At 39.1% G+C, this 13,514-nt stretch overlaps 1 protein-coding gene across 1 annotated transcript in view; it reads right to left on the reverse strand.

The window, feature by feature from the left end:
* Nucleotides 1-13,514, reverse strand: part of METTL15 (methyltransferase like 15) — a 226,270-nt gene that overhangs the window by 136,393 nt on the left and 76,363 nt on the right. The window contains exon 3 of the mRNA XM_043515899.1: nucleotides 9,366-9,407. Within this exon, the coding sequence (XP_043371834.1) occupies nucleotides 9,366-9,407 (42 nt within the window). The remainder of the gene's footprint in view (nucleotides 1-9,365; nucleotides 9,408-13,514) is intronic.

The following is a 13,514-nucleotide window of genomic DNA, read 5'->3' on the forward strand; positions in this document are numbered from 1 at the left end:
GCCTGACTCCTGAAGCCATGCCAAGCGCATCATGACTATCCCTGACTCGATTGTTCTAGCCGCTATGTCTGCCGAATCCAGGAAGGCCTCGAGAGAGATCTTGCCGACTGCCTTGCCCTCGTCCACCAGGGCCGTGAACTCCTGTTGGGAACCTTGCGAGAGGTTGTCCTTAAAACTTCCCCACCACTGCCCAGGAGTTGAAATTGTGCCTGTTGAGGATGGCTTGTTGGTTAGCAATCCTCATCTGAAGGCCCCCAGATGAGTACGCCTTTCTACCAAAAAGGTCCAGGCGTTTTGTCTCCTTGGGCTTAGGGGCCGGGGCCTGCTGACCGTGGCGCTCCCTTTCGTTCACTGCCGAAATTACCAGGAAACATGGACTCGGGTGGCAGAACAGGAACTCATAGCCCTTAGATGGGGCAAAGTATTTATGCTCCACTCCTTTAGTGTTGGAGCGCTGGAGGCCAGGGTCTGCCATATAGTCTTATAGTTAGACTGGATAGTCTTAATGAGCAGGAGCGCTATTCTGGATAGACCTTGGAGGTCAAAATGTCCACCATGGGGTCCTCCTGCTCAATTGTCTCTTTGGTTTGCAACCCCAAATTTTGGGCAACTTTGTGCAGCAGTTCTTGGTGGGCTCTATGGTCTGTTGGCGGAGGACCGGACACCTCTGTACGCGCCACCACCTCACTGGGGGAAGACAAGGAGGTTAGCTGCTGCTTGACCCCCTCTGGTTGGTCTCCTGCTCCTCATCTCCCATGGTAGGCCTCTGACTCAGGCCAGAGCGGGAGTCAATGGGACGGCACCGGACTTGGTGCCAGTCTCTCTGATTTATCCTGGGGGGCTGCTGGAGGCCTGAATACTGTTGCCTCCGGCACCCTCTGTGTTGGTGCGGGGACCGGGACCGCTGCAACCGAATAATTGCCATGGATGGGGCCCCTTAGCGCTCCTGATTGGCCCTGCTGGATCCCCTGGGCCTATGGCCTGGTGGGCCCCCATTGAGGTTGCCAGCTCCCTTGAGGGTCCCTGCTTTCCGGGCCCCGGTGCGGATAGCTATAGTAGCCAGCGCCGGAGCCAGCGCCGGACTATGACGACGTCGATCGCGAAGGCCATGACAGTGCCAGCGATCTTCGCCGGTGAAAGAACGAGCGGCTCCTGGGCTGAGCGGAGACTGGAGTGTACCGGTATCCCCAGGACCGGGATCTGAACTGGGACTGGGGGCCGGCATTCCTTGGACTGGGACCGTCTGCGGGAGAACCTCTGGCGAGGGCCGTCTCAACTCCTCCTGGTGCTGGTCTCTGGGCGGTGCCGGAGAGTGGCATGCCCTTTCTGGTGCTTCTTTGTGTCGACCCACTGCCAGTGCCGCAACCTCCTTCTGGGCTGCTGGCAGGTGCGAGTCTGCAGACTCGGAGCTCGACCGGGACAAACTCCGGGAGCAGTGCCAGGACGGTGTCTTCGAGCGGCACACCATTGTCAGCTTACTCCTTGACGGCATCCGAAGCATGGGCGCTGCAGGGTTCTCCCCATACGGGAGGGGGCTCGCCGCCGACAGCTCGATGAGTTCCTTTGCAGCCTCAAAGGTGCCAGGCATATAGCACTGATCCGTTATGCCCTCGAGCCCATCGTCCACACTGAGTTCACTTAGATCTGGGCTTGGTGGGGTCTGTGCAGCTGGGACCTCCTGTGTCAGCGTCGGTACCGCGGCCTTCCCACTCTTGTCGGCACTAGGGGCCTTGGGAGGCGCCTGCCTTCTGTGCGGGGAACAACGATCCCTTCCTTAAGGCTGCGCTAGGGGCCACACCAGGGAGGACGATCAGTGCCGGGACCTAGCCTGGCGCTCCGGGGCTGACAGTTTAAGTTCTTAGCTGGTGCCGGATCTCTCGATGGCTCTGGGGCACTACGTACCGGGGAAGCCTGAGCCGGCGTCGGGTGCTCTGGGCTCGGCGGCTTTGCAATGCAGCCTCCATCAACAATTGCTTTAGGCGAAATTCTCTTTCTTTCCTTGTCCTTGGCTTAACAGCCTTGCAAATCCTACACCTTTCAATTTGTTGTCTGTCCCCCAGACAATGTAGACACGAGTCGTGGCGATCACTAACTGGCATAGGTTTGCAGCATGTGGCACAAGGCTTGAAGCCCAGGGCAGGTGCTGGAGGCCTCCAAGCACCTGATGACTTAAGTGTCCACAATCTGTATATAAACTAACTGATAACAGCAACTCTAAAGGCTAAGGGACTGTTCTTCTATGAGAAAGAGAGAGAGAGAGGTTGATCCGACGCTGCCACGGACGGTAAGAAGGAACTGGAGGGGGTTGGCTGGCAGGGGTATATATGCATGGCGCAGTGGCACCACTTGGGCGGCCCGCCGGGAGCCGCTAGGGGAAAAAGTTTCCGATGCTCGTACACACGGCGCACACACAGCTAATGTGGAATGGACGTGAACAAGCACTCGAAGAACCGCAAATTCGATTGTTGATGACTCCTTTTGTTGTGTTTCGTTTTTTTCAACCTCCTTCACCAAGTTCAAATGTAGCAATAGTTTTTGTTTTTCCAAGTCATCAAGCAATATCAAGGAGCCCTTCCTTTGCCTTTGGTATTTCTCTTGCGGTAAGAAAAATCCGATACCGTGGGTCAACAAACTCCAGCAAGGAAATGAATATTGTCAAAAAGCTTCTCTTTGCATTTCTGCATGGTAGGTAGAATTCCTTCTGTAATTTGTTCACCATTTTCTTGCAAGAATTGTGACAGTTTTCGCCATTCCTTCATTAAAACTCCAGCTTGAAGATTCACGAATGTTTGGTTTGGCTTTGCCAAGAGGTCTTGCAGGTTCTTCACTTCATCCCATTCAGCCTTTGTTAACTTGGAGTTCTCTTGTTCCAGCAGCAGCCACTTGTTCACAGTCAAGATTGAAAAACGAGAAGCAGATCAATCATCACAAATATTGAACCACAATGTGTTACAGTATCCAGTGATTCAGTTACCCCATGTAGATCAAGCAGAACACTTCAAATACTAGGGGTTCGTAGTTTGACAATGACTTGTTGAATTTTTACAGAAATTTCTTTGCATGATCTTTGTTCAGTCCATCCCAGATTGCCAACTGAAGAGTGTGAATACTACACCTCATCAGTTGGACTTTTGAGTCGTCCTCGTGAAGCCATGTTGGAAGTATGAGGCTAGGGTCATTAACCCATTGCGCAGCAGTATCCATGTTGAGTTTGATTTCATCCATTCCTTTAGTTCCCTCATCAGGCAAAATAGCTTCAGTTCTGTCCACATCCCTGTTCTCAGAGGTAGAAATGGTTTCACTGTCCTCACTGAAATTTGACAGCATACGTCATGTTTGCTGCATTGTCAACGCAGATCCTCAGCACTTGCATTTAACTGATCCCAAATTTTTCTAAAATAGTTTTTATTTCACTTTTCACGTACGAAGAATTGTGACGCCCTTCAGTGTCAATTATTTGGTTTTTTACCACAGCTTTATCTTTTCCATCTTTGTAGTACTGAGCATTGACTGAAAGGAAATTTCTGTTTCCACGGGTTGCCGCATCCATTTTCAGGTAGCACAATTTTTGCTCCGAAGCTTTCTTGAGCTTTTCATGACCAGACTCAGCTGTGCTGTCAACTAAATGACGAACCGCATCGTGCCTCCTCGAAACACCAAGTTACTGACCTATTTCACCTGAAATATTTTGGAATCCTTTGTTCTTTAGCCTGAAGGTACTGAGCGGTGTTGAACTCAAGCAAACCATTTCCATCAGCCCTTCACGGAAAGTATTGGCATCCATGGTGACTGTAAACTTTGATGACTTCAAATATGAGTCAAGTTTTGTTTGCTCAATTTTCGGTTTCTATTCAGATGAAGCTCCGCAAAGAATCTTTTCTCCAGGAGTTTTCAAAGAGCCAGATGAACATTGTTTAGCCAGGTCAGCTTTCTGTTTTGCCTCATCTTCCTGGTCCTTTTTTGTAACCAGAGCCGCATAGTTTTCAGGATGGCTATGTTTACATGCCGCCAAAGGTTAAAACTTTTCATGGCACTTGAAATTTGCCCATATGTCTCTCGATTCCTATGGGTCACTCGCAGCTGTGACTGAACAGATTCCTCTCTCCATATACTGATCAGATCCAACAACTCAGTGGTGGTCCAAGCAGGAGCACGTTTGGTGCGATAGTCAGCCATGCTCATGTGGGTAGCTCATCTGGGAAGCCAGCAAGCAGGAAATGAGATTTAAAATTCCCAGAGCTTGCAAGGGGGTTTGGCTATAGGGCAGTGGAGTTCAAACCACTGACCAGAGCCGCAGCATCAGAATTGTGGGACGCTTTCTGGAAGCCAATAAAATCGGGAAAAAAAAACTGTCATCTACGTTGGCTGTTTGTTGACAATAAAGGGAGGGGAAAAGACAAAAGTCTCTATCAGGGTGGAAGTTGTAACCAAACTGGGCATTTTTTTCAAAAAAAAGTCACATTGCAGTGTGTATGCTATCGCTGTTTTGTTGCCAAAAGGCAATTTTTGGCAACAAAATTTGCCAGTGTAGACAACCCCTAAAAGATATTACCTCGTCCATCTTGTCTCTCTAATATCCTGGGACTGATACAGCTACAACACTGCAAGCAACAATGGATAATTCTAGAATGAATTTTAACAGCCTGAATTTTATCATCATTATAGATCAGCGATAGGGCTCAACAGCTACTGCTCAACTCTTCCCAAATACTAGGTTTCAATAAAAAACTGATTACATTTGTTAGAATATCAGCAAAAGATTTCCCTTCTGTGTTGACCATCTTCAACAATATAGGAAGCAGAGAAATACCTTTGTTGCCTAGAAATCTACTATACTCCTTAGAAGTTGGTTGCAAATATAAGCAAAACACTTCATTAGGACATCTGTAATACCTTGTAGTCACTCTGATATATGTGATAAAATTTCAGTACCTGTAAACTGCTCAGACTTTCTTCTTAGCTGCATTATTAACATCTCATCATTATATAGCATTTAAGAGCAGACACAACCAAACACACCTAAAATCTGTGGTTCACTGTACTGTTAAGCTCTCTTAATTTCACATGTATTGTTGTCTAAGTTTTAAAAAAGACCTTGAAAATAAGTGACCCTTTTTCTAATCAAAATAAATGAACATCCCAACACGACTAATTTGATGCATAATATGACATTGTCGTCAATTATTTTTGTTTTCTAAATATGTAGAATGTAAATGGTTTTATTTGCAATCTTGTATTTCAAGCTCATTTATAGGATATATTTTTAAATAACCATATATTAGAGAAAGAAGCTACCAGCTCAGTTTAAATCAAATCTTACATGTGTCTGCTCAGTCACTGTTTTGCCTTTAGAAAAATATGATTATCTCACTTAAAAGGCTATTTTATTCCTCTTTTTTATTATTACAGCATCCTTACAACTTTTTTCCAACTCCTTTTATTGTATTGGATGTACACTGACATGTATTCTGTAAACAGCTGACATTATGTCAATCATAATTCACTTTAAAGGTTTTTATATAGGCATCACCACATTGAGGGCTTTCTCATGTACCTGAGGCAGATTACTGGCATATGATATAGACAGTTAACTGCTTTTCATACCTAACCATTATCTAAGATGATATATTAAATATATTTTTCTCTTCACTAAAATGCTATGCTACAAACAGGTCTAAAAACTCAATAAAAGTTGACTAATTGTTTCACAGAAGATTATTAACATCTTACACAATAAAAGTGAAAAAATTAAATTCTGATAAAAAGTCCAAGTAAACTGAAGGCTGAAAAATTAAAAATATAATCCATACCTTAATTTAGAAATAGCTCTATTAACTCTACACTCTGAACAGTATATTCCACAAATAAAGAACTGCAGAAATTTGTAAGCAATGGGAGGAAGCCCTTTTCACATATTTGTGAAAAGTTTAATGGTTTCAATTCTGATTCCAGTCTAGGGTAAACAAGAATAAAATACCACATAAATTAAAAGACACTGTCAACAGAGACAACAACAAAACAAAACATCCTACACATACTGGAAAGATTTTACCAACTATTGTTACAATGTACACGTATGTTTATTTTTAACAAGACTGCATTTGACAACACTTTTTGCCTAATAGGTTTCACTGTTTCTATTGTATTTGCCAAGTTCCTCTTTTGTTTATATAGTTTTTGCCACAACAAGGTTTTTGTCGTTTGTTTGTTTGGTTTGGGGTATTTTAGGAATATGTGATGGTTAAAATAACAATCAATCAACTTTACCAAATTCCTTGAAGGGGGTTCTCAAACTGGGAGTCATGACCCCTTAAGGTTATTACGTGGGGGGTCGCGAGCTGTCAGCTTCCACCCCAAACCCTGCTTTGCCTCCTGCATTTATAATAGTAAATGTAAATAGTAAATAGTAATTTTATAATTAAAAAAGTGTTTTTAATTTACAAGGAGGATCGCATTCAGAGGTTTGCTGTTTGAAAGGAGTCACCAATACAAAAGTTTGAGAACCACTGGTTTATGAAATATGTACTGAATAAATAAAATAAGAATATTTGTTTTGTCACGTACTCCCCCCCGCAACCTCAGGAGCTATTTCAGGAGAGCTCATTTCCCCCCTGGTGTCCTTATTGCAACCAAAAATACTGCTTTACATAAGAGTAGCTAAAGGCTAGCTCAAAGGAGGAACTCAGTTACTTTCAGAATTAAACCTAACACTAACCAAAATCTTGGCCTCTTCAAAGAGGAGGGGAAAACAGATGGGAAATAGAAGGATGTGAACTTCAAATCACGCACTCTAATTTCGCTTGTATTACAACTGAGACATAAACTCAGAGGAAAAAACCAAGGGATACAAGTTAAGTTAGCATTGTTGCAAAAAAGTAAAATATTTTGAAAACATTTCCTGGCACCTAACAATTTTTCCAGTAAGGAAAGATATATGTATTTGAGAATAAGCCTTTCAGGTGGCACTTTTGTAATTGATAGCCAAGTATTCAACTATTCCTGTGGAGGTAAATTCATTCACACACCTAATCCGTACAATCTCCAGACAGCAGGGTTGACAAAGGGTATCAGACCTTGAAATAAAAGATCCAAATAGAATAGGAGTCTCTAATGAACCAGAGAGGCTCAAAAAGGTCCAAGACACTCCTGTCTAGGCTTCCATAATGATTTGCTCCACATTTTATCTGGCTTTCCTGGGAAGTCTCAGAATAAAGGTAAGGAATAAAGTATCCATTTCCTTACCTTTATTTCCACACAAAGGCATAAAGAACATAGTGAATGAACTGACCATTGATGAGCCCCAACAAAGATACAACTTTGAAGACACTTCTCAGTGGAAGCTCCACTCCCTGGGGATACTCAGCCATTTGCTAAAGCAACATTCAGACATGTGCTGAAGAATGAGTTTTGATCCCGCCTTGGGTTAAAATTTATTTCTCCACCAAGAAATGAAGATGGAGGACTTATGCCCTAAGCAACAAGCTTTAGACACTACTGCAGCTGATTAGGAAAAAGGATTCTTTGCAAAGAGTCTCCCATGTGTACTGGGCCAAATGAACTGCAAATAGTTCCAGAATATTGATAGAACGGCTATGTCTCGGAGATCCAAAGATGCTAACATACAGAAAGAGTCAAAGTTGTCTCTCCATACCAGGCCAGCACCCCCACGATCACAAGACTCAGTCTTTCATAAAGTATAGGTTTGGGACCTGGCAAAGGTGAAAGTAATCCAGAAGACTATTCTACAGTAATGCGCATCCTGGGACCCCAACTTCATGCCCTGCAATGTGCCTTTCCTCTAAAGTTTGATAAAGACTTCTTGCAACATCTTCATAAAAATGCAAATTTATCTTGGGGAGAAAAAGGGCAATTGAAAATGAAGCCACAGAAAGTCACAAAGGCACACATCTGGGAGGAACAGTAAATAGAACCTAACATCTTCAAAGAGCTGAGAGACTTTGCCTGTTAGAGCCTTAAATAAAATTACTCAAACTGATTTACCTGTTTGGACAACTGAATTAACCATTACCTTTAGAGACAGGCCCAAAACCAACCCTCTGTGTCTGAATGCCCCAAACCTCTTGGGAAGCAGAGTGAGGTATCTCCACCCAAGTTCAGCACCAAATCAAAATTTTGTGGATGGTCCCTATCTGTATATGGTGGCTGAAACAAAACTCCAGATCATAAAAGTTTTGGCTACTTAGGGTATTCAAAATCTAGATCTGAAGTCTGCAGTTTACTCCTGCACAGTTATTATCTTATAAACTTGTTACAAATCTTCTTGCATTCTGAACATGTTTAATTCTTCTATAGTTTGACTTTTTCTGATGCTAAAATGGCTCTTCAGCTGTTAAAGGCTGAATACTCCTGTTAATGGACCTTGAAGAAGGCATGGATGCCTTAACTTCTTATTTATTCATTGAAGTCACAATACACGGAATGTGGGCAACATAAAAACCAGCCTTTTTCAAAAAAGCAAAAACAATAATGCTAATACTGTAATCCTAAAACATGGTAATACGACCACCTTGCATGTGCAGGTAACCTTTAATAACTTTTTGAAAGTTAATTAAATCATAAGACCCAAGAAAATCAAGACTGAACATAGAAAGAGAAAATTAAGTAAGTTTTAATTATCTATTGGAATAAATTATTTTTTCACTGAAAGTTGCTGACATGCATTAGAGTGGAATAACTACAATCTCTACACCCACACACCGTATCTTGACAAAACACGTACAGATCTTTTCTATTTAATAAAGATACTCATACCTTGTCTAGTTACATTTTATATATGAAACTCCATATACATCAAGATGAGAACACTTACTTAAATATTTTAATATATTTAAGGTGAAATTCACATCTGTGCAGAGGGCTGTCACAAGAGGTTTAGGCGCCACTTGTGTATCATTTAAGTTGAAATATTTACATGGTCATAAAACAATGTATAGCACTTTTTGCACATTTCATTGTTTATAAAATTTGAAAAGTAAACATTTTTTAAAAAAAATGAAAAGAAATTACCTAATGAGTTGCTACCAATTTCTGTGGTTACATAACCACAATTTTTTAAAACTGTTTTTTCTTTCCCAGGGAATAACCCACCAAAACATTGAAAAAGTACACAAAAGTACTCTAAAATGCACACAGCAAACAGACTGGAGAAAAAAATAAATTTTAAAAAATATTTTAATAGGTAAAAATATATAAAATAAGAGAGTGTGATTTTAAGATTGAAGTTATGCTGTTACAAAATAAGGAATTCTGTTCATTAGCCACGTGTTATAGCAAGAAATGGTAAAGCAAGATTTTATCAGTGTCTGTATTATGGTGCCTGATTTTCAGAGGTATTGTACGTGTACCTGCATGTTCCATTGCACTGGGGACTGAAGTGTATAGCATCTCTGAAAAAATAATAATGGTAAAGAAATTCAAAGCTCATATACATTACTAAATCAGACAGCTCAATTTTATGCCTACATTCACTGTCATAATACATTTTATTTGGCTTATCTTATATTGTGTGTGTGTATGGGGAGGCACATGCGCGCAACTGTATACACACACACACACACACACACACACACACACACACACACACATACACAAACACACACTACACAGAACCTAAGTTTTAAGGACACAAGATGCTACCACAGGGGGAACAAGTTATAAAGGAAGAGTGTTCCTCTTTTGTTTATCTTTTTGCTTCTTTCTGCATATAATTTTTGCTCATCATATACACAAATGCAAAACTGATGCTTACAATGTTTCCCACCCCACCCATTTTAACTAAGTACTCTGAGATCAGGCTAATTTCTGAAAAATATATTCAAGTGAAAAAGTACATGTTTCTAATAATAAACTTTTTGTCTAATTTGAGGTGTCTTTCTCCCTTACCTCCCTGCTGTGATTTTAGGGTGCAAAAGGACACAACAATTAATTAAACTGATAGCAAAACAAGACCATTGATCAACTGATGAAACTGAAAAGAGCAGCTCTTTAAAGATTCCACAACCGCTATAGAATTTTGTTCTCTATTCCGTACTCAGCAGAGGATTTAAAAAGTTAAAGCTGTTTTCCTGCCTTTGAAAGTCTCTACGTAAAAATAAAATGCAATTCAACTATTTTATACAAAATACAGAAATTATGATAAAAATCTAACCTTCTGGTCAATGAAAGTTTAAAATGAGATTGTTAATTCATTCTACAGTTAACACTTTTTTCTCTTGGTGGACAATAAGTAAAGTAATATGTAAATAAATACAGTAAATTCAGACAATGTTCTAGCACTGGCATCATAAGAAACTGCATCTGAGGGAGAGAATTTGTTCTATACTGCAAAGGATTTTACAAGCAAAATGAAAAACTGAGGTTTTTTCAACTCAGCTAAGATATCTTATCAATATCTAATCCAAATCTCTGTCACTGTTGGAGTTGTTCAGCCACAGAACAACATATTAATACATTTCTTCCATAACCTAGACCCTGCGTGTCTGTAGCAAAGCTTACTGGAGGTAGATGAAAAGATTCCCAAAGACTTCACAGGCTTTGGATTAGGCCTTATGTCAATACATATCAGAGTATACAGCTATCAGAAGATAACCATGTTGAAGAGTGCTACTTTTTCATAATTATAAAGCAATCATTCATACCTTTGAAAGAAAGCAAAGTTTTAACTCTGCAAATTAGCCAAACACCTCTTTTTTGACAGACTAGCTAAAAGATAGTATGATTTATTTCAACCAACTCTTGAAGAAAAGAACAAAATCACTGATGGGACTAGACAATATGCTATGTTTCATAAAAAATTTACAACTAAATTAGGGATTTTTTTGGGAGAACGGCATGAGGCTCATAATGGAAATATTAATAGAACTTTTACATCAAAGTATGATCACAGATGTCAATAGAGTATGAAAAATTCTCAAAAATTACAAGGTATTTTATATAGGGTTTAAAACTGGAAAACACAACTTGGAATCTTTAGTAATGTTAACTCTTTAAGTTCAGGTTGATATTTGGGAGAGTTTTAAAGAGGTGCTTATAGTTGAACATACTTTATTCAACACATCTACTAGCCAGAGTCCATGGGCTTCTTTGGCTCAGAACCTACAGAACTACTTCTACTTTTTGTGTTAGATATTGTTTTGGAATACATCAGCAGTTAGTTATTTTACGAAGAGCAAATCTCATTCCCTGTAATTTTTGTTTTCTGAACGTTGGAGTTTTAACAGACAATTATAAAATTCAGCATTTACATAGCACTCTACATCTTCAAAGTATTGCATAAACAATAATTAATCCTCATAAAAGTTCTGTGCTGCAGATCCTCAATTAAAATTGCTTGGCATATCAATTCTCCACAGTAAATTAATGGACATTCTAAAATTCTCATTAAGATTTTTTCCTAAATTACCGTTTTATTACCTCAGTACCTCTTTCAGTATGGTCATTTAACTCACCAAAATGAATTTTTTTTATATCAAGGCAGCCACCATTTTGTGAACTCTCTTTTCTAACTGTGGGATACCCTTTTGATCAGTTACAATATTTCTCTAGGAAGAGGGATTGTCTAGCTATTTTTTTTTTTTACAAGCTACAATATAGTTTTGTAATGAATAAATCTTCATTTCACTGAGAAACTTATTTGATATGTGTACAAAAAATCCTTGTGTTCTGCTATTGGTCATTAGTTTCTAGGTGGAAGCGATTACAACAATACCTCCTAAAAAACCTGCAATTAAATAGGTCACATTTATACAAAAGTAAAATGAGAAAAATTAGAAAAGATTGCTTTTTACTAATATGTGTTCCAAGAAGACGCATAGTCCAGAATAAGGTAACAAATACCTGTAAGATATACTTTACATTTAAGTAATTAAAAAAGTGTTATAGAAGTGTAAACACACAATAGTCAAACAAGAAGTCTTCTCAAATCCCTTTATAGCAACAAATTTACTGTAAATTCTCGTTTTACATGTCTAGTTAATCTTATAGATAATTCTAAAATTGATCTCAAAATCCTATAAATGGTATAAAGAAAGAGGAATGACAGCCTTCTTATGTTCACACATTTGGCTGTATTAGCAAACTGAACAGCATAAAAAAATTTCTGATAGAAATTTAATTCAGATGCAGAAAAAACTTCTATTACTACTCCACAGCCAACTATGTGCAAAGACACTTACACCAGCTCAGTTACACAGAACAATCCAAAACGCTGGTATTGATTTTGGAATATTTTATTATGGTAACAAACAATCTGTTTAAGAGAGACTACAGAAGTAGGATCACTTTTCAGTTGAGAGACATATGGAGTCTTTTCCCTGTCAACTGAAGTTCATGGCTGTACTCAGTTTACAGTCCTTGTTCACTGTAACATGCATAAATTTACAGGATATAAATCTCACAGATGTTCTCTAATCATTAGATAATAATGTATTGCCTTGTAAATTATTATTATAAAAACAGCCTCTGTTGAATTATAACTACAATTCAATGAAAACAGATTAACACATATACATAACACATACTCCCCATTAATCTGCCTTTTTTAACCGACGTACTATATTGTCAGATTCAGCTAAACATATCACTCCACAAATTTTAAACAGAGTAATAAAGATGATTGTAAATATTTTTAAAGAATAAACTAAGTTCCTTTGTCTGAATTGTAAACTACATGATGATACAACTTAAAGTAGACAGGAAACAGATTAACTCTCATTTTAAACAGCCTGGTTTTGAGCAGAATGTATCTATTCTAAAAACTTTCGGGAGTCTTTTTCAGAATGTTGTCTTAATAGCATCAATGCCTAAGTTATTTTGCACTAACCATAGTGTGAGTAATGAACATTTCTAGAAACGTGATATCTTTCTATAAAAGAAAGTTAAAAATTGTAATATAAAAGTTTTCCATCTCTTTAACATCTTTCAGGTAATAAGGCCATTAGCATTTATGCTAACAACCAACTCAGCACATTATACCTCATAGTGATATTATCCTTGTTGAACTTCATGCTTTATAACTCGTATTTGAACATCACATTAAAGCATGGACAAATCGTTTTCTGAAACTCAGAATCCAGAAATAAAGATTTTAAATTATATTAGAGGAAACCAAAAAACAGTGCGACATCTCTCACTTATCTTGTTCTATAATAGCCCCAGCTGGTATAATAATCCCACAAATAAAAGAATATATTAAGTGAGCTGTAGCTCACGAAAGCTTATGCTCTAATAAATTTGTTAGTCTCTAAGGTGCCACAAGTACTCCTTTTCTTTTTGCGAATACAGACTAACACGGCTGCTACTCTGAAACCTGTGCTTATTTTCTGTAATACTGCATTGTCAAATTTCCATTTCTCCCAAAGGATTAAAATAAATTCAAAATATTCCATAAATAAGTCCACATTAAGATACTACATGTGTCTAATGCAGTAGAAACACGTTTTAGGATTATTTAGTTTTATTTATAAAATATGTAATGCAATTAAAGAATATCATAA

Source organism: Dermochelys coriacea, chromosome 6 (assembly GCF_009764565.3).
Source record: "Dermochelys coriacea isolate rDerCor1 chromosome 6, rDerCor1.pri.v4, whole genome shotgun sequence".
In the NCBI taxonomy this organism is placed as follows: Eukaryota; Metazoa; Chordata; order Testudines; family Dermochelyidae; genus Dermochelys; species Dermochelys coriacea.